This window comes from Chaetodon trifascialis, chromosome 7 (genome assembly GCF_039877785.1).
Source record: "Chaetodon trifascialis isolate fChaTrf1 chromosome 7, fChaTrf1.hap1, whole genome shotgun sequence".
Lineage (NCBI taxonomy): Eukaryota > Metazoa > Chordata > Actinopteri > Chaetodontiformes > Chaetodontidae > Chaetodon > Chaetodon trifascialis.
In genome coordinates, this window is record NC_092062.1 from 8,921,315 (window position 1) to 8,940,801 (window position 19,487).

General features: G+C 42.1%; 2 protein-coding genes across 35 annotated transcripts in view; both read left to right on the forward strand.

Annotated features, from left to right (window-relative positions):
- The window catches only part of rims2a (regulating synaptic membrane exocytosis 2a), a 135,570-nt gene extending 119,697 nt beyond the window's left edge, over positions 1–15,873 (forward strand). For 33 of the 34 annotated variants that reach the window (XM_070966043.1, XM_070966051.1, XM_070966059.1 and 30 more), the window contains 5 exons: positions 12,020–12,161; positions 12,379–12,491; positions 12,736–12,837; positions 12,989–13,128; positions 13,240–15,873. In XM_070966043.1, the coding sequence (XP_070822144.1) occupies positions 12,020–12,161; positions 12,379–12,491; positions 12,736–12,837; positions 12,989–13,128; positions 13,240–13,443 (701 nt within the window). In that variant the 3' untranslated portion in view covers positions 13,444–15,873. Of the gene's footprint in view, positions 1–5,157; positions 9,781–12,019; positions 12,162–12,378; positions 12,492–12,735; positions 12,838–12,988; positions 13,129–13,239 lie in introns of those variants that run through there. The other variant, XM_070966073.1, reaches the window with a different exon arrangement.
- A 1,035-nt stretch (positions 15,874–16,908) lies between these two features.
- On the forward strand, positions 16,909–18,555 carry LOC139334153 (dendritic cell-specific transmembrane protein). The gene is made up of 3 exons (XM_070966915.1): positions 16,909–17,873; positions 18,170–18,406; positions 18,496–18,555. Exons 1-3 carry the CDS (start codon positions 16,935–16,937, stop codon positions 18,553–18,555), a joined length of 1,236 nt encoding a protein of 411 aa, XP_070823016.1. The 5' UTR covers positions 16,909–16,934.
- The last annotated feature ends 932 nt before the right edge of the window (positions 18,556–19,487 follow it).

Sequence of the window (19,487 nt, forward strand, 5' to 3'; positions counted from 1 at the left end):
GAGTGCGTGAACAGTCCCAACTGCACTGAAGGCTCACTTTGAGCACAAGTCAACAGTTCCATGACAGGACCTGAAGCTTGAGTGCAAGGGGGCAGTGCAGAGCAAACAATGGAGGAGAGAGAGCAGACTTCACATGTTCTCCTGTGTGCGCATGAAGCACAGCACCCACTGCAGGTCACAGCCTTTAATGAAAGTCCAGCAGTGAAGCCTAAACAGACAGCAGGACATGTCTCATGGATGGAGAATAAAGACTCTAGTTCAGCATGAGACAAAGCACAGTGACATAGAGCCCGTGATAATGAAAACAATCATTTTTCTAACAAATTAGATCTTGTTTTTTCTTAGCAGAAATGAAATTAACAACAATGTTGCTGCCAAGCAACAGAAGCGTTTCAGAGTCAGCGCTGATTCGATGTGAGAGCTGGATCTTGGCTTGAACATGAAATGAATAAAATGATGTTAATCTTGCACACATGCTCGTTTGTGGGCTTATTGGTGTTACACTGGTCATCATGAGCAAGCTGAAACATCAAGTTGATTTATTATGCTCAGCTGTCCCATCCACCAGTCAGCAGTCCTGTGGTCCCTGCTATTGTACATTATGTTTTAAGCTCAATAGAGAACCGCTTTATTCCCAATACCCCCCAACCAAGCTGCTGCTACACAGCCTGACTCAGCGAAAAGCACACAGCAGCACTCAGATCTTGCAAGCTTATTGAAAATCCATCTCCATGCATTCATTGGTGCATTTGTTCATATTATTTTCCTTCTGATTGGCATCCAAAAAAGAGGCCTGTTTTTCACTGCCTATTAATTCCAGTGCATTTATTATCTGTGCTACAAAGTCTCAGTGGGGGGGTGGGGGGGCTGTCATAAAAAGCATGCTGATGAAGACGTTGTCAGCAGTTTACAGTATCGACCTGCTGGTCACATCTCCAGCTCAGTTTTACCATGGATCATTTCAGGCTATGGCACGCTCTCATGTTTGTCACTGAAAGGTGCTTCGTGAGTTTTACAACATTCTGCCTTAAAAATAACTTATTTTCTGTTTTGAAAGATAGATGCTGTACCACACTGTTTATGAACTGATCATTATGTGCCCGTTGGTAAAAATGGCTCTGCAGCAGCACTAGATGTCAACATCTCCACAATAGCTTTAGCAGTGTGCAGTAGTGTTTTTCTAATGCAGCTTGCTCAGGAAAAAGTGTTTCACTGACTTCTTTTAGCTTCTTTTTTTCTTTTTTTTGGACTCGTAATGCAGAGAGGGATTTGTTGTGTGAGCGTTCAGCCTTCCTTAAATTTAACTTCCTGCTTGCACCTCACAGACACTGCTGTATGTGAATAGTGCAGGATTACTTGAGTTCTCTTTGTAGGACCAGCACTGATGCTCTTTGCGCTCTGTCCAATAAGCTTACCTGAAAGGCAGCTCTTTCAGTCTGGTGAAGCACTTTTCTCTCTCTTTGCATTGTGAATTATAGGATGGAAAAGGAATAGGTGGGTTATCTTTTACAATATTGCAGAATTTTTAAGCAATTTTTTCACCATTTTTAGAACACAGCGAGCACCATGCTACCTGATAATCCATTGCAGTAATTTACCCCATAATGGCCCCTGTGTAAGAGTCCTGATGGTGTCCCAGAAACATAATCAACAGCAAGCTTTACAACACAGCACCAACCCCTGACTATCGAGGCTGAGGAGGTGCAGGAAGCAGTGTGGTAAAAACAGGAAATTGGGCCTTAATAGGCAAAAACTAACAAAGCTGCCCGCAGTGACATAGAAATAAGAAGAAGGAGTACGTATGTGGTATACTGTCAGTAGCATCTAGTTTCCTGGTCCCCTGGGTTCAGCCTTAAGTGCTTCTTCTTATGTCCTAGTTTTCTCCACCTGACCCTCAAAGAAGCTTGCTATTTGCTAAGAGTTAATGTTCTCCCAGTAAATGAAGGAATATGTATGCCACCTAATTCACTATGCCCAGAAGAGCCAGAGAGAGCAATGCATTGGCTGCTCCCTTTCTCACTCCTCTCTCACCTACACCAGGTACTGACGTAGTTTTGGACCTCCATAGACATCAGACAGACAGACAGACAGACAGACAGACAGACTGTTTTGCATGTGGTAAAATAGCTTAACTTTGAGCTTTCAGCTGGGGTAATTTATCTGAGTTGAGTTGGGTGCCTATCTCAGCAGCTCCTCCGCTAGCTGAGGCTGCTAATTAATCTCCTTGGGGGCTGGAGCAGACATGCAGCTCTCAGGATGATGCATGAAAGGAACACAGCAGCACAGGTAAAACCAAGACAGAGGGACACTGCTTCCCCACCGCTTCCTCCCCGTCGCTCTTATACCTCACTCATTCTCTCATTCCCACCTACCTGACATTTGTATCTGGCTGTCATCACATCCATTCTCTGACTTTTTCCTCTCTTTTCCCCTCCACCAGCTCTACAGTATCTCTTCCTTTCTGTCTTTCCCTCGCCTCCAGTTTATATTCCAACGTTTCTCCAGATGAGCCATCTCTGCAGTGACCTAAATATGTGGAGATACACTGTAGGAGCGGTGATGCTTTTCTAACTTTCAAATTTCATGAATGGATCTACTGCACTCTCTGTCACGATGGCCAGCATTAAGACTAGGAAGCTAAAGAAAGACAAGAAAAGTAGAAAATCCTTGTGATTATAGTTTGTGCATGTTGTGACTCAACAATGGTCCAGCTCTGCCATTCATGGTTTGCTGCAGCATCAAGACTGTGATCTGATAGACCCACTTGAATAGCCCCCAGAAGCATTTACAGCTGAAGCTGTTCCTTTGTATTTATTTCCTTGTACAGCATCCACCATGCTGGAGTTGTGTGCAGCAGATTTCCAGCATTGGCTGTTTTATCCCACAATTATCTTGTGATATTAACTGTCACACTGGGGACTTGCATTTGACATGTTGTGATGATCTGAGCCGTCTATCATCTACCAAGCCGACCACATAGTAATCATTTCAGTGAACTGCCTGTGTGTTCATTATGCAATTATACAATACATAACAGCCGAGCAAAACAACACAGCACTGCTGATATTTAAACTCACACTGTCGGCAATAATGCCTAAATCTAATGTGCTGCACTTAAGCCCGCTGTTGGATACTACTGCATGCACCTGTTCAGTTTATACAGTGTGCGCTGTAAATGCAAGAAAGTGCCTGGTTTTCATGGCTAGAGTTCACTTTTCTATGGCCACTGTACATTTTCTGCCAGCTACAGTGCAGCTGGAGAAACATTTAACAAATCAGATCACCATTAAACACAAGACAGTTTTGGATTGCATTTTAATATCACGTAGATGGATTAATAGCTGAAGCCGTGTGGTTAAATGAAGCAAAGTTAGCCAAAAGATGAGCTAGGTTTTCCACCCCTGGTACTGTGTGCCTGTAATATTTCACTGTTAGTGGCAGAGTTGACAGAGACTAAAGACAAGAGTAGGCTTACTATTCTTAAGCCACTATTCTATCCTTAAAATCAATGTATTTTCCCCTACACATGCTTATGATAGTGCCCCCCTTAGGTGCTCCACTATGCACAGAAATTATCAACTTTTTTATGCCATTAGAATCACAGCTAGGTGTTTACAAGATTACTATATGCTGGAAAGAGTGGAAGTGTTGTATTAGAGTCACTGATGACCTTATGTTTATTCACGAGCCATGATGTGAACACTAGAGTTGGTGGACTAAATAAATTGTTTTCACACTGAGAGCAGCACATGGTGTCTCTGTGCAGGCGGTGTACATTGTGTTAGCCAAGAAATTAGCCAATGTTCTTGTTTTGTAGATGTTTTTTCGATGTTGTGGTAACGATGTGGGAGCATAATTTAATGATCTATTAATATTAAGCCTGGGTACACATGTACAGTAGCCCCAGTAAGCTGTGGAAATGAAGTGGACGCGTCACTTGACAAAAACAGCATTGTTTTACTGTTGTGATTGAAAGGGAAGTGCACTTAACCATTTACTCTGGAGCAGCTTTGAGCTCTGTGTTAAAACTCGTGATCATATTTTATGTTTTTCTCACAGATTTTCCTTTTAACACAGACCATGAGTCTTCACACTGAAATTGACTATGGCAGACGTGAATTTCAGCAGACCACATGACGGATGCCTACACTTCGAGTTTATTACTAAGAAGACACACGTTGTGTATCCATCTCCACGAGCTCAGCTTAAAAGCTGTTGATTCATCTTCTAAACCCTGCCATGCTCCACCAGCTGCTCAGTGTTTTTTGCCTGCAGTGTGGCTCATGCTCCACAGCCATATGTCTGCTTTGAGACTTGGACGCAGTTTACAATACACTTGTATTGTTGCGTCCCACATTACAGTACAGTACACTCTTGCCTCCCTTCTGAACTGGACTAAAAATGAACTTCCATCCTGCATTTTTAGATTTTTAACTGCTGCTAAAAATATCACATCCTCCTAGTTAGTTTTGTCAGCAGCACTCAGTCGAAGAGGAAGCCCGATGAGACAAGGACTGAGAAAGATACTGTGGTCAGTTTAGTCATGGAGCAGGAGCGTGATGCCTCTGCTCTTCGTAAAAGCGGTTAAAAACATGTTTATTTCCTCTTTCAGTGTGAGAAATAATCATGCTGAGGTGACATGTCTGTGTTGCAATTTTCGTGAGAGAAGTTTTTGCATGTCACTCTAGTTTTTACGTGACTGTAAGACAGAAAAATCAGCTGGAGTGATGTCAGCACTCTCTGAGAGGACTTGTCGTATACAGATATAAAGCTTGGCAGTATTTAGATCCCCTTTCCTTCTCTCCATCTGTTATACTTTCAGTGTTTGCACCACTGAGTGGAGGGAGGCAGCCAGGGGACAGACCGTTCCAACTGCTACACCTCCTGCATTTCACGTTTCAGAGATGCCCCTCACACCACCCACTGAAGGTGTGAACCTTTTCAGTGAAGGTGTGAAGAGAATGGAGGATGCAGAGTGTGCACATGTTTGGGTGTGAAGCCTTTTATTATATACGAAACCTGAGCTGTGACATCGTTGAGAATAATTTCAGTGTCTGTACTGTCGGCTGCATTAACCTGACACACATAGTTCAAAGATGTATGGATTGGTATTTTTCGATCAAACAATGTCTCTGGGAGAAGATGTCGCTTGAAGTGACAAACAGAGAATTAGCACCAAACTCTGCAGCTTTATGCACCTTTTATCCTCTTAAGATCTGTTCTTTTTTGCTTCACTCTTTTACAAGTCTCACTGCTCTACCTGACCTCCATACACAGCATTTTCCAGCAAAACAGTCTGTGAGCTGCTTTTTCAGTACCAAACTGAGTGAAGTACAGAAAATCTATACTCAAATAAAAGTGAAAATTACCTTTTGGAAACCCACTCAAGTAAAAGTCAAAAAGTTCCTGGTTGATAAATTATTCAAAGTACAAGTTACTTTCCATCTTAGTCATTTTAGGGTGTGTGGGCCAGTGCAAAATAATCCAAAAGCAGCACTGAAGTTGGCATGACGTCAGAGTAACTGCTTCCTAAAGCAAACCAAGCCCAAGAGACCATTAGTTCCAAGGTAGGTTAATGTCATTATCATAACATGAAAGATTAACGTTACACCTGGAAAAATAGCATAGCTAACGTCGGCTAGCTAACGACATTTTCACCTGTGGTATGTGCAGCTTACTTCAATGTGCTTGCAGAGGTTAGAAGAGGGGTTTTTAAAAGCTGAGATCTCAGTCATAACAAACTTTTCATTATGTGACAGACCCTCAATCTGTGCAGTTAGAACAGGCTAGTTGTAGTTATAACGACAGTATAAAGAGCAAATATGGCAAAGTCAAAAGTTGATTACCAGCTCAAAAATATACTTTTACAAAATGGAACATGAAAAGTATTAACCATTGCTGCTCAACAGTGCCGACAGTGGAACACCTGGCAACCTTTATAATATATTATTATATAACATGATGTTATACCTTATTTTGCAATTAAAGCTGTTTCCCTTTGTGCTGCCCCTCATCTTTGAGGAACTGCACTTCCAGCCTGCAGGACTGGTCTGCATCAGGGTAGGCAGCAGGGAATGTAAACTGAGGGAAGAGAAGATGTTTCTCCACCTTTGTGCACGCACCGGTGTGTGTCTTGGTGTGTGCGTATTTAATTGCTCGTGTGTGTGTTTGCCTACATCCGTTCACGTGAATGTCTGGGTTAGAGCCCTCCATTAAGCTGTGTTTACAGTGTGTAGGGCCAGAGTCGCTCTCTGACGCTTGGCCTGGCCAGACCTCATCAATCAGGAAGACTTCCGAAGGCTTCCGCCTGTGATCCCTGCGACATGCCAGACGGACCTTACACACGACTTCTGGGATATTACGTTCTGTTGTTGTTGTAGAATTGGTAAGATTCTTCAGATTCCCGCCCTCTGAGGTGCTTGTGATTTCCAGTTGTTCGGTCAGAGTCGAGTAGGTTTGTCATAGCTTGGAGTAGAACCAGATACTGTGTGTATGTTGCACAGTGTGTTTTCATGTTAGTCTGTACAAGTCATGCTGTTGGGAAATCAGTGAGCACACTCATTGCCTAAAATGGAAATTCCCCATCAGTTAAAAATTTAACAAACGGACTTATGAACGTCCTTTAAAGCCTCATTCATCAATTAAATAATCTGTCTGTGATTTAAGTGACACATTTTCCACAAAGAGACATTTGAAGTACGTAGACACAGATTCCTATTTTTCTTCAGGCACAGTTTTGATTAGCGTTTCAGATTTGTTTGAAACACTCTAATCTTTGATGAATAGGCCTTTCTTTTCTCAGTAATGTCGAGAATTATCTGGCAAATGAAAGTTTCCGTGTGGCTTTTCATGAAAGGTGCAGAGCCATTGAACAAACGTGCACGTGTTATATTGAACAGACTGTAATTAACCTGTTTTTTTTTTTCCTTCAGGTGTTGTGTGCCATGGGTGGGTGTATGACGATGAAAAATGTTTAGATCCTTCTTTATTTTTCTCCGCCATTGTGCAGTGGGTGGACGGGTAAGAATAAACTGTGCCAAAGGTGCAAAAGTAGAGGCAAACAACATGTGCCAAATGTTTTGCCGCCACGTGCGCAATGACGCACTCGCTGTTAGACAGAGGAGAGATGAACTGTCATTTTCCAGTATGTTCTGGGCCATTATTGCCATATAAGTCATATGAGCTGTCATTGCCTCCACGGCAGTTCACGGGAAAATACATGAAAAAAAGTCTGTTCTTTTCTTTGATAATTCTAACAATGATAACTCTAAGTTGCGGGCTGGTTTTGTGTTACCTCGCAGCAGCAGTTTAGCAGTTCAATTCTAAAAATACTATGATTTAACAAAGAATCAGCAGACAGAAGAAAAGCTCACCATCAGAAATGTGTACAGCATGGAATTAAGTTAAGGTGATGATGAAGAGATATCAGTAATGCTTGTAACTGATATATCATCAAGATATCATCTGTGCAGTGGACTTTCAAAAAATCTGAACCCCTCCATTCTGCTGTTAAAAAACAATCAGGTAATCAGGCCAGAACTGTAGGATCATCAGTGACCTCCTGCTGCTGGCATAATGTTTACCACAACACACTGCACAGCTGAGCCTGATGGGAAAGTACTTGTCTTTTTTTTTTTTAGGTATAACAAAGATACAAATTAAAACAAATGACCTGATGATGGTGCCAGATAAAAAGTGAAGGGGTCACCAAAAATGATTAGAATTCATCATAAAGGGAAGATGAATGTGTGCACAGGGTTTAATGGGAAGGAGATCGGCAACGTCATTAGGATTCATCCTCTTATCACCATGAATGCAAGATATAGCAAAAGAGTCAGGCACCAAAGTCAGTTGGCTTCATCCCCTGGGGACCATGAATGTCTGGAGAAAATTGCATGGCAGTCCACTCAATCATTGTGTCTGTGTGTGACCTATCATCAGAACGGCAGAATGTCTTGCTGCTAGAATGGCTGAAAAACAAAATACGGCTGATTCTTTCAAAGACAGAACCTCGTGTAAATGAGCTTTTTCTTTTTTTGATTCATTAAAATAGAGACAATCTGTTGAGTTAGCAGGAGCACTAAATTATACCCTTTCACGAAGAAAGACCCTGAGAGGACTCATTAATAATGACCCAATTGTTGCATTGTCCAGTAACTGAGTGTTTCTGCCGCTGTAAAAGTCAAGTGTTGTTTTTGGCTGTGCTGACCTAGATGAAACCTGCAAATTGATGTCATGCATTAAGAGGCTTCTTCATGGAAGTAGGTTGCCGTGTCTCTTAGAGTGGATCTTTTGCCTCAGCTATAACACTACAGGGAGCTTGCTATATTTGTAATGTTGCAGAGTGGCACCATCATTGTCATGTTCTGGGCCTGTTCTGCCACATGCATGTTCAGAACAAAAGCACCACTGTTGGTTCTCTGGTAATTTATCAAAGCAGCACAGTTTCTTTTACCAAGCAGCAGTCATAACAGTGAACAGAGGAGCTGAAGTTTAGTTTAAAGCCATACATTTGCTGTATGTTGCCACTCACACACTGTGCCAGCAGCAGATTTATCAGTGTCCCGGAGACCACCTATGAAGAAATCTTTTCTCTTAGTCCCGCTGTTGTGTCTTTCTGCTCTGGACTGTTTAAATAGGCTGATGTCAGCTGGCCACAAATGGTTGAAATACAGTGAAAAAAGGGCCATGTTTAGGTGAGTTTGACCCTATAGCAAGGAGCTTGTCTGATTGTTTGAAAGTGTGGTTTGTGATTGATCAAGGCAAACTGAATTTCTCATAACACAACATAGCTGGTGTCATAGAGGCTGTGGAAGGAAGATGGATGACGTTTTTGAGGCTGTGCACGTGAATACGATCAACCTCTCATTCTTAGCAACTGTGAAAACAGGCAGCAAAAGCAAAGTGAGTTCCTCCCAGCACAACACAGCTGTGGTATTGTAGTTATGGATGAGAGAAAAATGAAGTAGCAGAGTTTGGCACGTGAACTTTGAGTGATCGCCATGTAGCTGAAGCCCTCTCATGGAGGAGCAGCGCAGTTGGCAGACCTAATGACAGCTTGTTTTCTCTGGCCTCTGTGGATAAGATGAAGAAAGGGGGGGTTTTGGGGCAGGGGATGGAGAGAAAAGGAAAATAACAGTGATGAATAGCACAAAAAAACGACAGCAAGCAGAGGGTGAAAACAGAGGGAAAAAAGATAAAAGAAGAGGTTTAAAAATGGTCAGATACAGACAGGGGAGGGGGAGCTGAGTATCTCTGGGTAGAGCTCGTTCACCCGCAGAGTCCGCCGAGGTGCGCCTGAGCAGCCTGGCTCCCTGATTGGCGGAGCTCGCTGCAGCTCTCTCCCCTCCCCCCTTGAAGAAAGAGGTGCAGCAGGAACGTCAGACCCAGACAGCACAAGACTCAGCTACTGAGGCAACGTTTTTTGTGGAGCTCTCCCTAAGATGCAGTCTACAGAGCATCTCAGGACAGACTAGATGCTAGCACAGACCTGATCTCCTGCAGCATACAGTCATCTGCTACTGGGCTTAGGAATTTATCAAACAGATTAGATTTGAGTTTTGATTTTGTAACCTTTGCTAGTGAGATCTGGTGCATTTGCTTCAGTGCATTGAGCAGGACGGCCGCCGGTCATCATGGGCAGGCAGGGGCACGATACCTCTGCTGCAGCTCCTGGGATGCGCATCCAACGCTCCCAGAGCAAGATGAGCCTGTCTGCGTCGTTTGAAGCACTGGCTGTCTATTTCCCCTGCATGAACTCCTTCGACGAGGAGGACGGAGGTGAGATGACATCCAGGGAAGCGCCACGGTGGCGGCAGCAGCTAGCTGGAGGGCAACAGCGCTGCTTAAACCTGCACAGAGGGAGGATATGGATTTAGGAATAGTGGGAAGATGCAGAGGTGTTGATTGTAGGGAGAAGTAGGGCAGGTTGAGAGATGTAATTGGTTTAATTAGGATGACAGTGTGCTATTTTAATCAGGATAATAATAAGATGCTTGAGCTGTACTGGATGCCTCAAGAGTAGTCAGTTGTTATCAATTGTGAAACTCACATACTACCTCTGCTGTTTGTACTGCCACCCGCACTGTTAAGGTGCATTCTTATAGGAACCGGCCAGTTTGCTGATATACTCTACTCATGCTTGTCTAATCAATACCTCATTTCATCTTGATGATTTTAAACCTGAGTCCAGGAATGAAAACAAAGCATCCAGTCACTGGAATGAAACATTGTTTCGCATCTTGTGGGTGGGAGTGTTTATTTAGCTCAGGATTACAACGTTGCTCTGTGAGTGTTGCTTCAAATTTGCTGAACAGTAGTGATGACGCCGGCTGTATGTGTTTATATTTATGCCTCCCAAGATGCTTTTATCATTTCTTTTTCTAGAGGCCGGGGATTTATTTACAGAGAAACAGAAAATGTGTCATAGATTTGCAATGCAGAGGATTTAGTCTTTTATGCTTCTACTGATCTAAATATATTTGCCTGATCACACCAGCCACAGCTTCACACACACTTCCACTATTGGCCACCGAGCAGCTCTGGTCTGGCGAGGCTGAGGACTGAAGACAGCGACCTGGTGACGAGTCAGTTTGTCTAACTTTTTGGCCACTGCTGCTTCATGCTTGACAGATACTTTGCAAAAGGGCTTAGCCGCCACATTCTCCAACCATAACACTCCTGTCTTTGACACGTTTGCCTCATCTGCCATTGCTTCACATGCAGCTGTGTGAGTAGTTTTGGTTAAGTAGAAACATACGTATGTGATATATATGTATGGGAACAGGATTTCAGAGTCTATGTTTTCATAGATCTATTGCAGTTTGCAGTTATATAGGCTGGGTCTTTATCTCCTATTATAATGTGTGAAGATCAGGAAGAGGAGATGGAAGCCAGCTGAAGAACTGAGGGTTCAAGGCTGAAAGTTTAAGCCTGTGTGAGATGGGACACAAGGCCACCTCTCCTCTCCTCAGCTCCTCTTCTGATGGGACGAGGCAAGAGAGAGGAGGGAGAGTAAAGACGGCAGGCCCCCAAAAAGAGCCCGTGACGAAGGCTGGATGAGGTGTGCTGTGGTCTAGATGGGACACATCCACACAAACTGTGAAATTATTAAGTGAAAGTCACATCAGGTCTATGGATAGCTGATTGGTTCATCACTTTGCATCTGGGGGTTGCAAACAGTGAGCTGCCAGTAACTCAGTGTGATTACTGTCATGATTATGTGACCTCTGGGAAATAACGTGATGCTCGCATTTTGCATTCATTTGATTAGATACGGAAAAAGGAAACTGTAATATTTATAGTAATGTTTAGTAATGCTGAGATGATTAGTCTGCACAATTTCATTTTAAGCTCTGAATCATCTTTGCTGTATACTGTGATGCCTCTTTGCTCACAACGGAGAATTTTCTTAATGGGATATAGAATGAAACATAGTGATGCTGTGTGTGTGTATTGTATTGATGCTGGTTTCCAGGTGTGTGTCTAGCAGTTGCGCATTCACTCTTTAGCGCAGGTATGTGTCCGTCTGCCACGGGCACAGCCACGTGGCTCCGCACGCTGGCTGTCAGGCAGGCTGGGTGGAGATGAGCAGCAGCAGGGCTAATGGAGGGAGTCAGCTGTCATCTTGGATCAGCACGGATGGGGGGCAGACGCTGGATGTTTGTAGGTGGAGCACGGACTCACTACAAGACCCCCGTAGACAGACAGAGCAGAGGAGGGCTGTGCATGTCGCTCTGTTCAACAGATACGCAAAGAGTCCGCAGAGCTTGTTGAAGTGACCTTGTTTGATTGTCACGGTGAAATCACGATGATCCTTATCAGCACAGTCTAGACTCGATTTCTTTTCGTTCAGTTGTCTTTGTCTTTTGTTTTCCCTCTATGAGCCAGTGAGAGCAGGTGTGTCAGTAATAGCTCGCTCTATGTGTCACACAGGGATTCATTATCATGGACTGACAGTTTCTATCTCTCTGTCCCTCCCTCCGTCTCTCTGTCTTTGTGTGGTTCACTCCGCGTGCAGAAGCGGGAGGCAAGAAGTTACGCAGCACGATCCAGAGGAGTACAGAGACGGGCCTGGCCGTGGAGATGAGGAGCAGGATGACTCGGCAGGCCAGCCGGGAGTCCACAGACGGCAGCATGAACAGCTACAGCTCCGAGGGAAAGTAAGGAGACGCATAATCTGAGGAGGCTCGCACAGATCTCACTGGGGTCTTACTGAGAGCAGTTTGTACTCCATTTGATTATTATTAGGCTTCACTCTTCCTAATCCTCACAACGTTTATTAGGCTGCAGCCAGTGTCTGATTTCCACTTTCGTCTGACATCAACAAAACTGTACCTTCCATCTCCATGGTAACCTCTTTGTCTTCCTCTGCTTCAGTCTCATCTTCCCTGGTGTGAGGCTCTCCTCAGATGCCCAGTTCAGTGACTTCCTGGATGGTCTTGGCCCTGCTCAGCTGGTTGGACGACAGACGTTGGCTACTCCACCAATGGGTGAGAACGCATAGAGTCCATTTATACAATACATTTACACGGTAGCTGGTAATGCTTGAAGGAGTTAGTAAAGCAAAGTTAATCATCATGAGAAGCATACATGATTTTACTGCTTATATACTGTATATATGTACTTATACCTCACTAACTAATAGAATATAGTATACTTATACCTTATATACTGATAAAAATCAAGTCAGTAATGTGCTGAAAGTTGTCTATTTTTGTCATTTTTGTTATCCAGGTGACATCCAGATCGGTATGGTGGAGAAGAAAGGAGCGCTGGAGGTGGAGGTCATCAGAGCCCGTGGCCTTGTGGGAAAACCAGGTTCCAAGGCACTGCCAGGTAATTTAAGCTCTCATACTGTCATTAACACAGGATGATACACACTTATCTCATATCTTCAGCATAATGTAGATGTACAATAAGGATGAAAACGCATGTTTCTTTAGAGCTGTGGGGTCACGCTGTAATGTTTTCACGCCTCTCTTCTCAGCACCATATGTAAAGGTCTACCTTTTGGAAAATGGAGTCTGCATAGCCAAAAAGAAAACAAAAGTAGCAAGAAAAACCTTGGATCCTCTTTACCAGCAGCAACTGCCGTTTGAGGAGAGTCCGGGAGGGAAGGTTTTACAGGTGAGAGAGCTCTCACAGTAAATAAACAGTCTTATTAAAACAGCTTAATGTCTCACTGTTTAAAATTGTCTCACCTTGGATTCATTTCTGTCTCTGTGTTCGTCTCTGCAGGTGATCGTCTGGGGGGACTATGGACGTATGGACCATAAATCATTCATGGGAGCAGTTCAGATACTGTTAGATGAGCTGGACCTGTCCAACATGGTGATTGGCTGGTTCAAGCTCTTTCCTCCTTCCTCACTGGTGGACCCTACTCTGGCCCCACTGACAAGAAGAGCTTCCCAATCCTCACTGGACAGTTTCTCTCGATCATAGCAGCGTGTGGACTGATAGCGTTGTTGTAGCAGCCAGTGTTGCGATTACAGGTCACGCCCCCCGGTTACACTGCATGCTTGATGTTGTGTCTTCTGAGCCTGTTTCTAGGGGTGCAAACGTGATCCTGTGTTTTAAGCAAAATCGTTGCACACATTGTGCACGTGGCGAAGCGTGTTGCAAGCGCCTGGCGGCCGGGATTGCCGGGTGTTGTTGTTGTAGTTTGGAGGAAGCTGGAATGAACTCCTTAGCACGAGGAATCCATCAGTTCCAGGTTTTCATCCAATTCGAAGCCATGGGGGTCAGTACTGGGAACCGCTAAACGAGTTCTACAGAAGCCCTTTTCGAATGAAAAATAAATGTTCTGCTTTGATTTTTGTTTTGTTTTCATTTGTTTTGTTTTTTTTTCTGTTTTTTTTTTCCTTTTAATGTCAATGTACTTGTATCTGAAGGGGTGACAGTGTTTCAAACCAGATGCTTGGTCACGCCACGCCAACAGACCTAGCTGTGTAGATGGAGTTTTGGAAACCATCACTTTGGGTGAGGTGTGTCCCAGCTTATATCCACACTCCCCCAGACCCCAAAAGAAATGCCCACCATACTCTAGGTTTATGTACTGAATCAAACCGCACTGGTAAGTCACCAGAAAGACTTCAAAGTTAATCAGAGGTAATATTGAAGTGAATACCATCAACACTCCAGAATATACAGTAGCAATCCAAACCCCATGAAAAGATGTACAATCTACCATCGTTCTTTCTCTGTTGATATATTGTATGAAAATTAAATGAGAAAAAAAAAAAATATTTTTTTCCCTTTTTAGTTCATTTGCATGGACACAAATTTAGCTGAATTTAAAAAAAAGAAAGAAAATTATTTTCTTGAGGCTGCAACTTGCAAAAAAGATGAAGAAAAATAAATAAAACAGATCAGCCATTTTCAACAATTTATATTATTTTTAAAGATAAATTTCACTAGTGCATGGTTTTCAAGGGGAGTGAATGCAACATCGTGATAAAAAAAAAGACATTGTTTATCATTCTTTAGACCATTCATGAGTCTGTGTTTTGCAGACATGCAGATAAGGGAAACTTAAAGGAAACTTTTGGAGTTATTTAACAGAAAATGTTTATGTGACAAAAAGTGATAATGAAAATAAATGTAAATTATTTATTTCATTGTAAAAGGCTCATGCCTTATAAAGATAAACATTATGTGCAAATTGTACATGTTTCTCTTTTTCTTCCTTGTCCCAGGGTACTTCTCATTGTACTATTCATTGCTACCATTGTTCAGTCCCCTGATATTGTCCAGATTTTAGGACTGGTGGTTATTTTACAGTTCTGTATTGTTTCAGGATGTATTTTATTTCCGATTTGATTTGTTTAACAAGCATGTTGAAAAGGATTTTCTGCAACATGGCTTGGGCACACCTTACAGTAACTCAGCATGTTTTGATAAAGATGATATTTGGAATTTTTGCAGTTTCTTGTACAGTGCATGTCAACTTCATTACTTTTCTCCCTCACCTTAAATTGAACTCTACAGCAAATTAGTTCTTGGTCTTCCGCGGCCAGTTATTGAAGTTTTAACAAAAAACATTCCACCCCCAAGGTCATATTTTCTTTCAGGTTTTTGAGAAAAAAAAGTGACAAGGAAAATATTTTATATTTAATGGAGGTTGATGAAACAGTTGTGATTGCAAGTGTATTTTATTTCAGTATTGTTGACGAACATGCAAAAATAATCTGTATTGGTACAGCAAGAGGTCTATACCTAATCAAGAGGCAGCGAACATGCAAGAGATGTATGTTGCTGTGGTTCAATTTTACAGGCACTGTTTGTGAAGATGAGCTAATCACAAGTTCAAATAGCAAGGGATATTGCCACAGAAAATGTTTTTTTTTTTCTTGTTTTAATGAAAATGAAATTAATTTACTATATTTTTGTTAGTTTTATTTAAAAGCCAAGACCAGTTTATTTTTTATTTTCTATTTTTAGTAATTAAAAATACTTCTCATGTCTGGGAAGTATATGAATCTTATAGTTGCAGTATGTCTGAATGAAATTGAACTGAGGCATTATTCCTTTTTCCATATGACGATAATATGTTTTAATGTCCAAGAAAACCTTGTCGCTGTAACAAGCTACAGTATATATTTTCATTTTGATTTTCATTGTACATACCTTTAGATGTCAGAATTTGAATAAACAAGCTACCATGAATAGACTGATAGACTCTATTGGAACAGGAAAAATGCCTCACATGATGATAAAGACATATGTTATTTATCCTTTTGAATGCCTTTTAATTTTCTCTTTTTGGTGCAATGTGTTAATGCCAAGGCTATGTCTTGGTTAAGTATGGTTGAGTACAGAGATTTATGTAAGTTATTTTTCAAATTAAAAATAAAAAATTGATATTACACTGATGCCAAGTGTTGGGTGATGACAAGATACACACACACAAGAATAAATACTCTGTAGAAACTGCAAAAAAAAGTATATATGAAGGAGGTTTTAAAGGGGCACTACAATCATTTATCATGACACGTTAAAAAAGGTAATAAAGGTGACAAAGGTAATGAGACTCTTTCACGACAGCCTAGTTTGTTTACGTTGCTGTATGGGACAGTTCCACAGTGTCTCAAAAACCTAAACACTGACTCTTCATGAGCTTCAGGGGGAAGCTGCTCATGTCAAGATAATGCTATCAATATCGAGTTATTTTCCCTGTTCAAAGTTCTGATCTGAATCCCTCCAAAGCAGCCATCTTTCCTTGAATTCAACCTTGTTTATTATAGTACAATTCAATAACTTTCAATATGACAATATTACAGTAACCTTGAAAATCCTAAGCCTCATGTTTCCCAATCACTGTGAAGAGAAGTTTACTGACACCTGCTCCTTTTAAAAGATATTTTACTGCTTTTTTCAGGTTGGCAGTAGTTGAAATGTCGTAAATAATCTGAATTTATTCATACATTAGTGGTATACAGCTGTGCAGTGCTCAAGAAAATGCTTCATTTTTGCACCAAACTCACAGTCAAGTCTCACACACTGTCAGAATTCAGCCCCACATTAGCCTCTGTGTGCTTCTGCTTTTGGTTAAAAAATAGGGATGACTGGGAGATGACGAATGACTGAGGTTTGAGGGAACAGAAGAGTTCTTCCTGTTTTAGCCGTATTTAAAGAGCCTGCAGACTGCATGCATAACAGCAGATGTCAAGCTTTTCATGGCAGGTTTGTGCTTTTATTTGTGCTTTTATTTCATTAAATCCAGGTTCACATATACTTACAATACATTATTTTGATATCCAAAATGTTTTTTGTTTTTTTGTTTTTTTCCAGATTTAACTTTGGACAGAAAGTTTATGCCATACAGTTGAACATTAAATGTTGTGTATCTTATGCAATTATCTGTTCTTCTATTTGTTTCCATGTTGTCGTTGCCCTCCAGCATTGGCTGTCCCCCCCACTATCTTATATCCAGGATGCTGCTGTCATGGATTGCAATAAAACAGAGCCTGGAGGATATTGGTTATCTGGCTGTGGATGTTTTCACAACTGGAAAGAGGGATGGCATTCGAAGAACTCTCATCCTCCTCCTCACCTCTGGTTTCTCCAGCCTCCTGCTCAGCTCCCTGCTCCTCCTGCACCTCCTCTTCACCCTGAACTATGAGCTAGCAGTGGCTGGAGGGATAGCTGGCTGCTTTGGGACACTGCTGACAGTTGCCCTCTTCCTATCAAAGAGAATAAGGTGCTTGGGGACTCTCTTTGTGATCTCTATTTTCATGAAGAAGAGTCGGAACCTGCTCCTGACCGCTGGGACCAGCTTAGTGGTTCTTAGAAACATCCGCAACACCTTGGAGAACCTCACAGGCCTGGTCAGGAGTATGATTTGCAACCTGAAAGCAAAGAAAGCAGCCATCATTGATCCATTCAGTAACTATGTGAAGATGCTGAAGTGGCTGGGGAACATGCTGAAGGGGGTTACAGACTTAGGGGTTCTGAACCTTGACTCCAAACTCAAGGTTTCACCCAGACTGGAATCAGAACAGTTCAGGGAGAAACTCACTGACGCAGAGCAGAAGCTGAATGAAACTGTAAAGTATGTGCAGTCCCTCATGAATACAGTCTCCTCTGTGAGCGAGAAGATGTTTCCAGCCATCAGCTTCCTCGTGCTCATGATGTTTATAGCTCTGCACATAAAAAAATTCTGCAACAACATGAAATACGAAAACAGGTTCATCAGCAGCAAATTTATTAGTTTTGATGAGAAGCAGAGGGCGGAGGGAAAGCCCCACGTCCTCCCCCTCACTCCAGAGGAAGAGAAGCTATACATCACTGTGCCGTCCGCCCGCCCTACCACCAGAGAGGGGAGAGCTATGTTGAAATTTGGCATTCCAGTTGTCTCCCATTTTGTATCTTGGGTGATATTTATAACTGTGGATGCCTTATTGTACTGTTTTATCGATATTGTAACAACAAAGTTATCAGAGCTGGAGCCATTCCACGTCCCTTTGTTAATCAGCATTCAAGTAAGTATGTTGATGCAAGTGTGAGAACCACTGATATATTTCTGCATTTAGAGCATTTGTTGCAGTCAGACAGCCGCTGAAAACTTATTTAATTATCTTCTCAGGGGATTGCAACTTTAATAGGTATACCATTTGGTGAGGAAAACCATCAGCAAGACTTTTCCTACTCTTTGACTCTGTTTGAGAAGAAGTGTCTGCCTAAGCCCAAGCTGCTGCTCTATAACTCTGTAGTTCCTTTGGCTGCCATCCTGCTCGCCCTGCTCATTATGGGTCTGATGGCTGCCAAAATGGCCCAGCTCAGGCTGATGGTCTGCGAGCGCTTCTTCTTCACCGCTGCAGAGGCCAGAGTGGAATACCTGCATGCCAAAATCCTGAGGAAGAGATCAAAAAGGAGGATGCGCTGCCTCACATCACTCTATTTTAAGGTATGTGCTAATGTATTCTGTAGTTATGTTCAGACGTGTATAATTCATAATAGTGACATTTCTTTTTTGCTTTTGACTTCTCTTCTTAGCCACAGTTCTGGTGCCCACTGCTCTTCAGGCCTAAAGAGGATCCACAAAGTGTTGTGTGAGAAAGTTATTCTTTCTGTTGCAGGATTTTTTGTCCAATTAATAAGAAAGCATATGAAAACATAAGAAAGTCTCCTTGTAAGGCCAATTTTGACCTATGGGTTCTGAATTCAACTTTTATCTCTGCAAAAAAATAGTACTGCACTGCTCAACTCCCAACTCTGTGCCTCTCTGGACATAAATAATATCCTTCAGCTACCTCAGTCAGGCTTTCGACCTGGTCCAATAACTGCTGGAACTGGAAAAAGTAACATAGTGTTGCACTGTTTGTAGATCTGATTTGACATCTACCGTTTATCATACATTTCTGTTAAATAAGCTGCTTTCCATTATTTTTGATGATTATGCTTACAGCTGCTTCAAATCAGATCTTTCTGGTGGAGTTCAGATGCTTTCAAATCAAGTCCGCAGATGGTTGATAAGAGTGTACCAAATGGATCAATAATGGGCCATAAATAGTATTCATTTCCCAAGAGAACATTGCAATGACCATTTTTATGCTGATGATACCAGCTTATTTCCCATTCATGACATCCAGACCTCTTTTATCAATTTAAAGCTTGTTCTAGCACTAAGTACTAATAATGAAAATCAAGCACAGGACAGCATACAGAGCTTTTTGCTCCTTTCAAAGCAGGAAAGCATGACGCAGTCCACTGTGCTATCTACTCCACATTATGGAGATAGCATGAATACAAACATCTGTAACACTAGATCACAGATGAGGATAGATTTGAAAGTTCTCATACCAGACACAACTGAGGGACTTGAAACTTTCTGATATTTATAATAATATTTGTGACTGCCATAGTGCAGTGCATTGTGTGTGTGTGTGTGTGTGTGTGTGTGTGTGTGTGTGTGTGTGTGTGTGTGTGTGTGTGTGTGTGTGTGTGTGTGTGTGTGTGTGTGTGTGACTGCTTTTTGAATTGTCTTG